Source organism: Culex pipiens, chromosome 1 (assembly GCF_016801865.2).
Source record: "Culex pipiens pallens isolate TS chromosome 1, TS_CPP_V2, whole genome shotgun sequence".
NCBI lineage: Eukaryota > Metazoa > Arthropoda > Insecta > Diptera > Culicidae > Culex > Culex pipiens.
In genome coordinates, this window is record NC_068937.1 from 71206449 (window position 1) to 71218960 (window position 12512).

The 12512-nt window shown below is 48.4% G+C and overlaps 2 protein-coding genes and 1 pseudogene across 2 annotated transcripts; 2 read left to right on the forward strand and 1 right to left on the reverse strand.

Moving 5' to 3' along the window:
• Positions 1 to 743: 743 nt before the first annotated feature.
• Positions 744 to 3692, forward strand: LOC120428431 (uncharacterized). The gene is made up of 2 exons (XM_039593444.2): positions 744 to 3250; positions 3315 to 3692. Exons 1-2 carry the CDS (start codon positions 2911 to 2913, stop codon positions 3509 to 3511), a joined length of 537 nt encoding a protein of 178 aa, XP_039449378.1. The 5' UTR covers positions 744 to 2910; the 3' UTR covers positions 3512 to 3692.
• Positions 3573 to 8458, reverse strand: LOC120428424 (double-strand break repair protein MRE11-like; annotated as a pseudogene).
• A 1445-nt stretch (positions 8459 to 9903) lies between these two features.
• On the forward strand, positions 9904 to 12312 carry LOC120428426 (uncharacterized). The gene has a single exon (XM_039593436.1). It carries the CDS (start codon positions 9904 to 9906, stop codon positions 12310 to 12312), a length of 2409 nt encoding a protein of 802 aa, XP_039449370.1.
• The last annotated feature ends 200 nt before the right edge of the window (positions 12313 to 12512 follow it).

The window sequence follows — 12512 nt, forward strand, 5'->3', positions numbered from 1 at the left end:
GGAAGTTGAAGTGCGAAGTGGAGTGGAGTGAAGTCCAAGTCCAGTCGGAGTCGGAGACAAGTCAGTGAGTTGTCAACTTTGACGTTTTCCTAGAGAACTTGATTTCAGATTTAGCTCATTAGGTTACAAAATTGTAATTCTAAGCTAAGATAACTGAATAAAAATCAAAAAGTATCTTTGAAAAGCACGCAGTTGAAAGTGTTTAACTGTGTTACATCCGAAATATCCAGAGTTGCAGTGCCTTGGACCGGCCGCACGCTTCATGGGTATCAAACTTTTGGTTTTTGGTACTGGTAACTAAAATTGCCATTTTGAATGTATTGGCCACAACCTGACGTGGCCGGTGCCCTCAGGGAGGTTCTCCCGAGAGGACATTTACCGAACCATACGATTTTGGGCAATATGAGTATCAAAACTCGTGGTTTTTAATACTGGAAATGATAATGGAAATTTTGAAAGTGGTGGCCAGTCCCCTAAGGAAGGTTCTCCCGTAAGACATTTACGAAACCAACGAATTTTGGCAATATGGCTATTTTTGCTTTGCAAGAGCAACACTCAAAACAAAATGGTGGTCTGCTGCTCATGAAGAAAACTTGCGCTGTGAAAATAAATTATTTATTGAATTGCGCAAATGAGGCGAAATGGAATTTCGTAAGACTTGAAAAAGACTTTTTGGTAGTTTTTGTGTGGTGTCAATCCGGAACACTCACGTTGGCCATGGATTTCTGGCAGTCAATCAAATCCTTCACGGAAACGATCCTTTCCTGGGTTTTTATTTTGAAGAAAATTTGGGGGGAAATATGTAAATTAATTTAAACGCAAAGCATCAAAAGCTTTATAAAAAATGCATTAAAACCAGTGCGAGAATGATTTGAAGCAATAATTCTTTCGTGAATTTTGCGTTGGCCCTGAACAGCGCCATTTTGTTAAATTGCAGCAGAAGTTGATTTTGTGGCCATCATCTCGAGCGTCCATCCAAGTAGGCCTTGTTTTTCACCTTCGACGTCATTTTGGCAGCAATTTCACGCACACGATGGCGTGTTTTTTCTTCTCGGAGCTCGCTCTTGATTTCCTTTAGTCGTTGTTTTTTCCGCTGCTGCTGCTGTTGCTGCTACGATGTAGTTGGTTCGAACGAAGAAGATGGAATGAACAAACCTGGCAAAAATGCTTGCTTTTTTTTATTTTTTATTTTTTTTAAATTAAATATGTCTTTATTGAACTTTCTTACAATAATTACATTTTATTTACATTGATTGGTGCGCTGGAAGTGGGGACGCGAAGTCGTGATTATTCAGGTTATTTTTTTTTTTGTGTGCTTTTGTGTCGCTATTCGTTTGGGGTGAGTGATTGTGGTAATCGAATAATAGCATCATTGGTGCGCTGGAAGTGGGGACGCGAAGTCGTGATTATGCAGGTTAATTTTTTTGGTGTGCTTTTGTTTCGCTATTCGTTTGGGTTGAGTTATTGTGGTATTCAAATAATAGCATGCCTTACTGAATTATTTGTGTCTTGAGCGTAATTTTTCGTTGAGTAATTGGTGTTTTTTGTGATCTTAATTAATTGTTTTGTGATTTTCATAGCCCTTCCTATATCATCGTTGATCGGAAGGCACGGCGTCGGGTAAATTGTGTATAATTTTTTCGATTAAGGTTTTATTTTTTATGGTGAAAAAGCCATTTCTATATAATGATCGAAAGACGCACTGACATTTTGGAATAATTAATAGTGGAGTGAAATAATTGTGAGTGAGTGATTTTGTGTGTTAACCAGAAAGACCTTCCCATAGCATCGTTGCTCGGAAGGCTCGCCGACGGGTCTGTTATGAAAGTCCTCCCCATAGCATCGTAGCTCGGGAGGCATCGAAAAGCCAATACCTTATCCTACTAACCCAAAAAAATATTAATCACGTGATGCTTGAAGGAGATGCTGTGGATTCAACGGTCTCATGCGGTATCACCAAGTATATAGCGAAAAACTGTGTGCTTGATGAGTCTGACACTTCAACTATCGGACTAACATTCCTCCCTTTCGTTGAACTGCAGGCTTCTTGGGAGGGCGCCGGTATTGACTAATAAAGCAGGGATCTTCAGAGGTTAAACAGTGAACGGATGGTTGGCTCCCACTAATCATTTTTGATTCATTGTTTAACTTCAGCTGATCTGTCAATAACGGAGTAGCAGCTCATTGGCAGTCAACCATGCTCATGCTCATAATTACATTTTATTTACATTCTAAGTGGTATGGCCAAGGGGGTTGACACTCGATCATTCTGGAATCATTCCAGTTTAATTCCAGAATGATTGGAATGATGAGAATGTTTTGCTCTATAGTATGAGTTTTTCATATTAGCGTGTAAACGTCAAAAATCAAAACAAAGCAAACATGTTGTTTTCATCACACATATGTGTCTTTAAACGATCCTGTGTTCGTTCCGTCGTCGATTGCGGCCGTGACGGAAACTGTCTCAAGGTGGACCCGGTGGTGAACCAATTCGGCTAGGACGCCCCGACACGTACTGGCCATACTCGGAGACCTCGAACGGTGACCGGGGAGATGCGTCCGATTGCTCTGGTGGGGATGTTCCGCGGTGGAGATGACCCTGGCCAGGACGGCAGTGTCACCGGCAAGTAACAGTTCCCGGACGCGGATTCCGAACTAGCCGCATGATGCGCGGAACACGTTTCCGGCCGTGCTGCCGATTGAATGTCCGTCGGAGGATTGCCGGGTGAACAAATCTGGTGCCCGTGATGCGTGGCTTCAGGAGAAAATGATCCAGAAGCATAGCAATCGAGTTCCCGTGGGACACATTCCGCGCCTGTTGGCCGTGATGTGTCGCGGTGAAACGCAGTCGCGGTCTGAATAAGTCCAAGAATAGCGAGACGAGCAACGAACTGGCCGAATTGGCCAAGGATGACGCGAATTGAGAGCAGTTTGACGCCGGAGATTTACGGCCATTTGGTCGTGAAGAAGGCGCTGCTGATAGGAGATCACGGTGTGGCCAAGGCGCAGATGATGGGCTACATCGATCATGACTTGTCTGAACGCTCCTGTGTTGATTCCAGCGTACGGCCGTTAGAACCCACGTCGCATCATCAAGCAGAACATCCAACTGCCAGCCGCCCTGCTTTCCCGTTTCGACCTTCTCGGCCGCGACAACGATCTTCGTCTGGCCAAACACATCACCCTCGTCCACAGCTACAGAAAGCCGCCGGGACATCGCACTGTGCAAAACCGAGCAGAAGACCACTCAGTAAATAACTTTTTACAAATGACTCAAAATTTCGACCTAACAAAAAATCATTCTTTATTTACAGCGTCCAAACACGTCGGCAAGGTCTTCGTGCTGGTGCGGGAGTTGGCCGGGGCAAACAAGACGGTCAAGATTTCGGACGTGATGAAGCGCTGCACGACCAAGGGCTACAGGTCGGCAAGTCGAGCCAGAAGTACGCCTGCATCTAGGAATATGAATCCAGAAGGGAAAAGATATGAAATAAGAAAGCCAACAATTTAACACTGGTTCCAAAATAAAAGGAATGTAAGATATTTCAGCGTGACAGGAGGGTGTGTAATCGTCATCCTCGTCCGAGATGTAAACTTATTGTTTTCGCCGGCGACGCTACAATAACCAAGAACGAGTCAATCTTGCTGATCGACGCCCTACGACCTCCGCGACTCCCTCTTTTCCGACCCGTAGTGCTAGAATTGAACGCCGCTCTCGATCCCCTTCCTCCGCGATTTCCCCGACCTTCTCGGAACGTCGTCGGCGCTGGTGGCGCCGCCTTGGAGCTTGACGTGGAATTGTTGCGGGATTTTGTTTTCAAGCTAAAGTCGTCGTCGTCGTAATCAAAGAACCGCGCGGTGGATTTGGATCTCCGCGCTTTTGAATGCGAGAGTCCAACATTTTGAGCATGTCGTTGTAGGTGTACTTTTCCTTCTCGTAAAACCCAGCCAGCACCTCGTCGATGTTGTCCTCGTTGATGGCGTCGGCGACCGCGTCTAGGTGGGCCATCGCTTGCCGTTCGTAGAACATGATAATAACTCCGCCGCGTCGTTGTCCTCGTAGTCGACCATCCAGCGGGTCAGCTCAGTCATACTTTTCACCGATAGCACCTCCAGCTGCTTGTCCGGATCGACCTTCTTGAACCGATGAGCGACGTCCCGCGCGCTTTTCCGTCGCTTCTCGCTGATTCTGGTAAGCTTCGATCAGCGCATCGTTGTCCAGCGGTTTCAACTCGTCCTTCACCCGGCTAATCTTCCTCTTGAACGTGAACATGTCTTGAGGGTTCGCAATCCGGCCACTGTAGCCCTGTCCGAACGGGATTGCATTAAACTGCTGCTCCACCTCGATAACTTCAATCCTCGGCCGAATCAACGGAAACTTTGGCTGCTTCTGGTTCCCGGTCAACTTCTCCGCCGCAAAGTTTTGCACCTTCTGTTGAACGTCTCCCTCGTCCAGCTGCAACTCATCCGCGACCTACACCAAATTGACCGTCTAAAACACAAACGGACGAACCGTCTGCGGCTTGATCGGGTTCATCCGGAACAGATTTTTGTGAATGCTCAAAATGCCACAGCGCTTGTCGAAGGACTCGCCCTCCGCCAGGGAAGTGGCCACCGTCGAGCCGGGCTGACTGACGCCGGGTTCTCTTCCGTGCTCGTTACTCCAGATGATCAGGTCCAGGAATCCTGTCAACGACTTCTCCGGCAGCTAGTTCTTCGGCCCCCGATCGGCCCGGTTCTGGTGCAGCAAAGATTCGAAAACGTAGAAAAGGGTTTCTGAATATTTATGTTTACATTTGGTTTTGACAAAGATTTTTTTGACAGCACGAGGTACACGGTAAACGAAGATTAACAAAGATACTCGAAATCGACTTCATTACAGCATCATTCCGATTTCATTCTGGAATCAACGGAATGATGGAACCTCGATTTTTAAGTTGCCAGCCGATCATTCTGGATTGATTCTGGAATGACGAGTATTTGTTTGATTTTCAAAACATGTTTACTTTTCCTTCAATAAAATGACAGCTGCTGATCGCTAACACGCAAAAACAAAATTAATTAGAAACGGAATAATCATGTGTATTCCAGCATCATTCCAGAATAATTCTGGAATGAGCAGAATGATTCGAATGAAAATATTTGATGTGTCAACCCCCTTGGGTATGGCTAAATACTCTTCATCTTTATTTTATTTTTCGTTTTATTATTAACTGTTCACATTCAATTATTTACTTCAAATTGTTTTACATTTTTTGCATTGAATCGAATACATTTGGGTAAAAAAGAAAAAATCACTTTAAAAAAAGGAAATTCATTGAAATATTCAAAATCATCAGAACAAGTAAACTACGAACTGTATTTTAAGATAAATGCTCCAAGCGTTCTTACTTGTTCCGCACGAGTTTTGCAGCCACGCAGTGTTGTTGTCATCTCGATGAAAATGTTCAGAAGTTCTTGTGGTGAAAACAGGTCTCTACTGCCTTCATCTGTTGATGCTGGTTGGTTCTCCCTCGGTTGCTGACTGAAGCCTGGAGGTGTTGTATTCTCTGCAACTCTTTGCCGCTGATTCAACGGCAATGGCTGCAGATTTGGAACCACTCGAACAGATCCCGCTCCAGGTGACGCCAAAGCAGGAAAATTCACTTCCGTGTATGCTGGTGGTGTTTTGCGACGATTTGGTTGGTGCCTCGTCGTCGCTTGCTGCCGAATTTTTACAAACTCAGCTCGTTTTGGGCAGCTTCGATTCTTGGTAGAATGGTCGCCACTACAATTGAAGCATTTGGCTTCGATGTTCCCGTTGATTGTTTCGCAAGCTTGAGTTTTGTGCTCACCTCCGCAGGTTGCACAACGACTCTTGATGAAACAGTTCCTTCCACCATGTCCAAACTGCAAGCAGTTCGAACATTGTGTCACGTCACGGTGCACTGGACGATAACGTTCCCAAGTCACGATGATGTTGAAAATTGCCCGAACTGCTTTCAGCTCAGCCGGCGTTGTCGATCCTTTTTCGAGATGAACCAGGTACAGTTGATCACGATACTTGATGTCCTTGTTGTGTCTCGTCATCTTGAAGACTTCGATCACGTTCAACTTAAGAGTTTTTAGCTCATCTTTCAGCATATTCACATCCATGTCGTACAGGCCTCGGAGGACCTGTTTCATAGGGCGTTTACCTGGATCGTCATGACTGTAGTATTCAATCTTTGTGTTGTTCAGGAAATCCCGAACGTAGTTGTAATCCTTTCTGGTAGGTAGCATAATTTTGAGTCCATCAGCACACAAGCGAATGGAAACTCGTAAAGCACCAGATTTGATAAACCCGGTCAGCCACTTTCGCACCGAGTCCGATGACGATGTCTTCACAAAAATTGGTGGAAACTTTTCCCGTCGTTCAAATTCTTCCTTCTTGCTAACGTCCACAGGGAGAGTAGCGAACTGGTTTCCAGACGAATTTTGAGCGTCCTTGCTCAAACTGCCTGGCTTTGCAGGTAGCGCTTCGGCATTCTTTAGCTTCTTCAAATCTGCCGATCCTGCTGGTGAGGACCGCCTCTTTTTCTTGCCGTTAGGCATTTTTGCACTTTTTAAGCACTTTTCAGGAGCTAATATCGAGGAGTACCTCACTGATTGGTGGTCCACAAGGGAATGAGCTGCCTTTCCGACTCCACGGCAAAACAAAACAACCAATCAGTGAGCGGAAAGATGTTCTGCGTGGGTAAGCACGCGCTTGCTTGTTCAAGGCCAACTGCGATCCTTTGACACTTGCAAGCGAAAATTGTTAATATTCGTTCTATTTTTTCAAATGAAAATTTGGGGGGAAATATTTAAATTAAGAAGTTGATTCTTGTTGCCATCTTCTCGAGCGTCCATCCAAGTAGGACTTGTTGTTCTCCTTCGACGTCATTTTGGCAGCAATTTCACGCACACGCTAGCGTGTTTCTTCTTCTCGGAGCTCGCTCTTGATTTCCTTCAGTCGTTGTTTTTTCCGCTGCTGCTGCCCAGTCAAATCAATCCGAATTCTGAAACGGAATCTAATTAGAATCGTATACAAATTCCGTTTCAAACGCAACAACCGGTTCGAACACGGAACCGGTTGTTGCGTTTGAAACGGAATTTGTATACGATTCTAATTAGAATCCGTTTCAGAATTCGGATTGAGTTAACTGGGTGCTACGATGTTGTTGGTTCGAACGATGACGATGGAATGAACAAACCTGGCAAAAATGCTGCCTTTACGACTCCACGGCAAAACAAAACAGCCAATCAGTGAGCGGAAAGATTTTTTGCGTGGGTCAAAGCACGCGTTTGCTTGTTCAAGGCCAACTGCGATCGTTTGATACTTGCAAGCGAAAATTGTTAATATTCGTTCTATTATTTCAAATGAAAATTTGGGGGGAAATATTTAAATTAATTTAAACGCCAAGCGTCAAAAGCTCTCAAAAATGCACCTAAACCAGTGCATGAACGATTTGAAGCAATAACTCTTTCGTGAATTTTTCGTTGGCCCTGAAAAGCGCCATTTTGTTAAATTGCAGCAGAAGTTGATTCTTGTGGCCATCTTCTCGAGCGTCCATCCAAGTAGGCCTTGTTTTTCTACTTCGACGTCATTTTGGTAGCAATTTCACGCACACGCTGGCGTGTTTCTTCTTCTCGGAGCTCGCTCTTGATTTCCTTCAGTCGTTGTTTTTTCCGCTGCTGCTGCTACGATGTTGTTGGTTCGAACGAAGACGATGGAATGAACAAACCTGGCAAAAATGCTGACTTTACGACTCCACGGCAAAATAAAACAGCCAATCAATGAGCGGAAAGATTTTTTGCGTTGATCAAAGCACGCGTTTGCTTGTTCAAGGCCACCCAGTCAAATCAATCCGAATTCTGAAACGGAATCTAATTAGAATCGTATACAAATTCCGTTTCAAACGCAACAACCGGTTCGAACACGGAACCGGTTGTTGCGTTTGAAACGGAATTTGTATACGATTCTAATTAGATTCCGTTTCAGAATTCGGATTGATTTGACTGGGCAACTGCGATCGTTTGACACTTGCAAGCGAAAATTGTAAATATTCGTCGAGGGGAACGACAGTGATCCATTGAGGTTCCATTACGCTGGATTCTGTCTACTTTCAATCATTTTAGTTGAAACTCTAAAGATTAATCGAATTTTGTTTGATATTACTTTAGTGTGTATGCAAAACAAACGTCAAAACGGTCAAGACAAGAATCTGATTTTTCGGACAAATCGAGCCTAATCTGTTACCGTCGGATTATTTCGATCAGCAGCTTCCTACGAAGCCAAAGACGACGGAACGGAGACACACACGAAGTATAAAAATCAATTTAAAAAAAACTGCAGCAGCATCGTTAATAAAAAAGCATCACGTTTTGACTTTCCTGTTCCGGACGGCACTAAAGGTTGGTTATCGGTTACCGGTGCCCTCAACGCCGAACTAGTCATGGCTGGAGGTTACGTGTCCACACCGCTGCCGGAACTATACGCATCCATGACAACGATTCCGGTGGCATCAGATGTGGCAAAAAGTTGGCGACGCTCAACGTGGGAATGGTGTACAAAAGCAAGAATCTGCTGAACCGTTACGTTCGGGTTTTTATTTTACATGACCTCGAAAAAAATAATGCGTGTTGTCAATGTGTGAAAACATGAATCGAAAATAAAGATTATTGAACAAAAACAAAACATGTCAACAAAAAATCATTTTTTAGGAATTTAACAAGTGATCCGAGATGGGTAGCGTACAACCAGGACAATAGGAATTGTTGGGAATCAAAATCGAATTGTCCCTGTACCCGTAAACAGAAAAAGCGCACAGCGCTATCTAGATAGGTTGGTACGAATGACAGTAGTAGGTGGCAGCGAGAACTGTCACCGACGGATGAGGAAGGAAGAGGAGAAGGGAAAGGGAAGAAGAGGTTTTGTTTACGTTCACAAATAAAGGTTTGAACTTGCACGGAGTAGTCGCGTTTGCCATCAAGTTTTGCGCCGCGTTTATTTTCACCCCGTTCGATCTGCTACAGTGGAAAACAATTCCCCCCGGTGATTAATCACCTATCCCCGCTAGTGCTCACCGCGAACCCGTCCCGCAGTGCCCAGCTGATCGTCAATCTTCCAGCACAGTTCGGTGTGTGCCCCCCAAAAGTGCGCCACGCTGAAATCGTCCGATTGGACGTCTCCCACCGGAAAACGAAACCGAACGGTGATAAGATCACCTGGCCCGCCTGTGCCCCGCCTGCGACAAACAAAAGCACTCGATCATGGACTGCGCTGCGTTCAACGGCATGAACGTTTCGGAGCGCATGAGGGTGATCACGGACAAGAGGCTCTGCAGTAACTGCTTCCGAAGCGACCACTTTGCCCGAAACTGTCGCTCGAAGTACCACTGCAAGCACTGCAACAAGCGCCACCACTCGATGATCCATCCCGGCCCCGGATTGCAGGACCCGAACCCCATCGTAGCCACCCCCGCAATGAACCCCGCTCCAGTGAACGCCGCTACGAAGTCGAGCAGCGCCAGCGTGCTGCTGTCGACGGTGGTGCTCGCCGTTTTGGACAGCTACGGCAAAGAACACCTCGCTCGCGCCCTGCTGGATACCGGATCTCAACCCAACGTGATGAGTGAACACCTGTGCCAGCAACTCCATCTGTTCCGTAAGGTTGCCAACGTCCCCATCTCTGGTGTTGACAGCACGATCACGAACGCCAAGCACAAGGTCAGCACCGAGGTCAGATCCCGTGTCAGCCGTTTCGCGGAGACTCTTGACTTCCTCGTGCTGCGCAAGGTGACCTGTGAAACCCCGCCCGTTACCATCCCGATCGCCCAGTGAAAGATTCCGGAGCATCTAGCACTTGCCGACCCGGAGTTCAACGTGTCCCGCAAGGTCGACATGATCATCGGAGCTGCTCACTTCTACTCGTTCCTGCTTGAAGGCCGGATCCGTCTGGCTGGCCCCGTCCCCCTGCTTGTCGAGTCCGTGTTTGGATGGATTGCGACGGGCTCAGTTGAGGTCAGCGACGAAGCGGAGCAGCAACCTACGGTGGCTTGTCATGTGGCGACAGTCGAATCCGTGGACAAGATGCTGGAGCGATTCTGGGCTCTCGAAGAGGTCGGCAGCTCCAACTACTCGGTCGACGAGCACAAGTGCGAAGCCTACTTCAAGGAGACGGTTGCGCGCGACGAGAGCGGACGGTACGTGGTCAAGCTGCCGAAGCACCCCGAGTTCCAGCAGATGATCGGCGCGTCGAAAACGAACGCTGTTCGCAGATTCCGGTGGCTGGAGCAGAAGCTGGAAAAACAACCCGAGCTCAAGCCGCAGTACCACGAGTTCATGCAGGAGTACCTGACCCTGGGCCACATGCACGCTGTTCCCGACGACGACGAAGACGAAAGTTCCCGCGCGTGCTATTTGCCCCACCATCCCGTGATCAAGGAACAGAGCTCGACGACTAAAGTGCGCGTTGTGTTCGACGGTTCCGCCAAGACCAGCGCGGGACACTCCCTCAACGATGCGCTTTTAGTCGGACCCGTGGTGCAGGACGAGCTCCTGGACACTGTGCTGCGCTTCCGGAAGTTCCCCATCGCCCTAGTAGCCGACATCGAGAAAATGTACCGCCAGGTGGCGGTGCACCCTGAAGACCGTCCGTACCAACGGATTGTTTGGAGATTCGACCAGGAGCAACCCATCACCACGTACGAGCTGGCCACGGTGACGTACGGTTTGGCACCATCGTCCTTCTTGGCCACGAGAACTTTGCTTCAGCTGGCAGACGACGAAGGCGCGCAGTTCCCCCAGGCCAGCGCGGCCATCAAGAAGCACATGTACGTGGACGACTTCATCGGCGGCGCGCAAACCGTAGACGACGCGATCCTGCTGCGCTCCGATCTCTGCAAGCTGCTACTGAAGGGAGGATTCCAGCTGCGTAAGTGGTGCTCCAACTCGCTCGCCGTCCTGGCGGACATTCCCAGCGAGCTCCTTGGAACGCAGTCGTCGTTGCAGTTCGACCCCGAAGAGACGATCAAAACCCTTGGCATCAGCTGGGAGCCCGAAGCTGACGTGTTCCGGTTCGTTGTCTCGGTCGTCTGGGACCTGTCCCCCACCAAGCGCAACATCCTCTCCGTAATCGCCCAGCTGTACGGCCCCCTCGGTCTGATCGCTCCCGTCGTCGTACTTGCCAAGATCGTCCTGCAGGAGCTGTGGTACTTGGCACTGGAGTGGGACGCGTTGGTCCCCCCGGAGTTGCGCACAAGATGGTTCGACTTTTGCGAAGGGCTTTCGCATCTAACCAACTTCCGCATCGACCGCTACGCCTTCGCCCGTAAATGCTGCTACGCCGAGCTCCATTTCTTCTCGGATGCGTCCGAGGTGGCCTACGGAGCAGTCGCCTACGTGCGCTCGGAGTCGCCAGACGGCAAGTTCAAGGTGAGCTTGCTGACATCGAAGTCGAAGGTGGCCCCCCTCAAGAAGCGAAGCATACCTCGTCTGGAACTTTGCGCATTCTTTCTCGCCGCGCAAATGTACGTGAGAGTCGTCGAAGCACTGGACGTGAAGTTTCAAGACGTGTACTTCTGGACCGACTCGGAGGTGGTTCTGCAGTGGCTGAAGTTGGCGCCCCGAAGGTGGAAACCCTTCGTCGCAAATCGCATCTCGGAGATCCAGATCATCACCCACGGCGCAAAGTGCCTGCACGTCGCCGGCTTGGAGAACCCTGCGGATCTGGTGTCCCGCGGAATGCCGGCGGAGAAGCTCGTCAACAGCCCCAAGTGGAAGTTCGGAGCGTCCTGGTTGGGCAAGCACAAGCCGTTGTGGCCCCCGCAGCGCGACCTCAAAGGTGCGCTCCCCATCGAAGAGCAGAAGGAGAAACCCGTTCTGGTTGTACAAACCGCCCCGCCCAACCGTGTCTTCACCATCTTCTTCTCGTACCGACGCATGCTGAACGCAGTGGGACTCGCCTTGCGTTTTGCGTCCAACTTTCGCAAGCCCGGCAAGCGGAACACGGACCGAGTTCTGTCGGTCGTCGAGCTGGAAGCCGCCAAGGTCGCACTCGTCAAGATCGTCCAAGCCGAGACGTTCCCGGAGCAGCTCAAGCTGCTGCGGAAAGGCCGACCTATCGCACCAAAATCCCCTCTGCGCCTGCTCAACCCATTCTTGGATCAAGCTGGTGTGATACGCGTTGGTGGCCGGTTGTGCCTTTCCGACGAGCCGTACGCAGTGAAGCACCTGATGGTCATCCCTGGCTTCCACCCATTCACGCGGCTGATGCTGACGTTCTACTGTTATGTAAGGAGGGTAAGGTGATACAAATGAGACATCTAACACGGTTGACGGTGGAACTAGGAATGGTCTTTATTTTAACTTCAAACTTATTGCTAACTTAAACTTAAGCCTTGTTGGCTGTGGTGAATTCCTAGAACAAGATGGCTAATAAGCCACACCTACTTTTTGGCTATTTACCATCGAGTACTCTTTCGGTGGTCGCTTGAATATAACAAAGTGCT

Coding starts and splice junctions, on each gene's coding strand:
- LOC120428426 (XM_039593436.1), top strand. CDS start 9,904: ATGATCATCGGAGCTGCTCACTTCTACTCGTTCCTGCTTGAAGGCCGG.
- LOC120428431 (XM_039593444.2), top strand. CDS start 2,911: ATGACGCGAATTGAGAGCAGTTTGACGCCGGAGATTTACGGCCATTTG. Junction 3,251..3,314: donor ACCGAGCAGAAGACCACTCA/GTAAATAACTTT, acceptor CTTTATTTACAG/CGTCCAAACACGTCGGCAAG.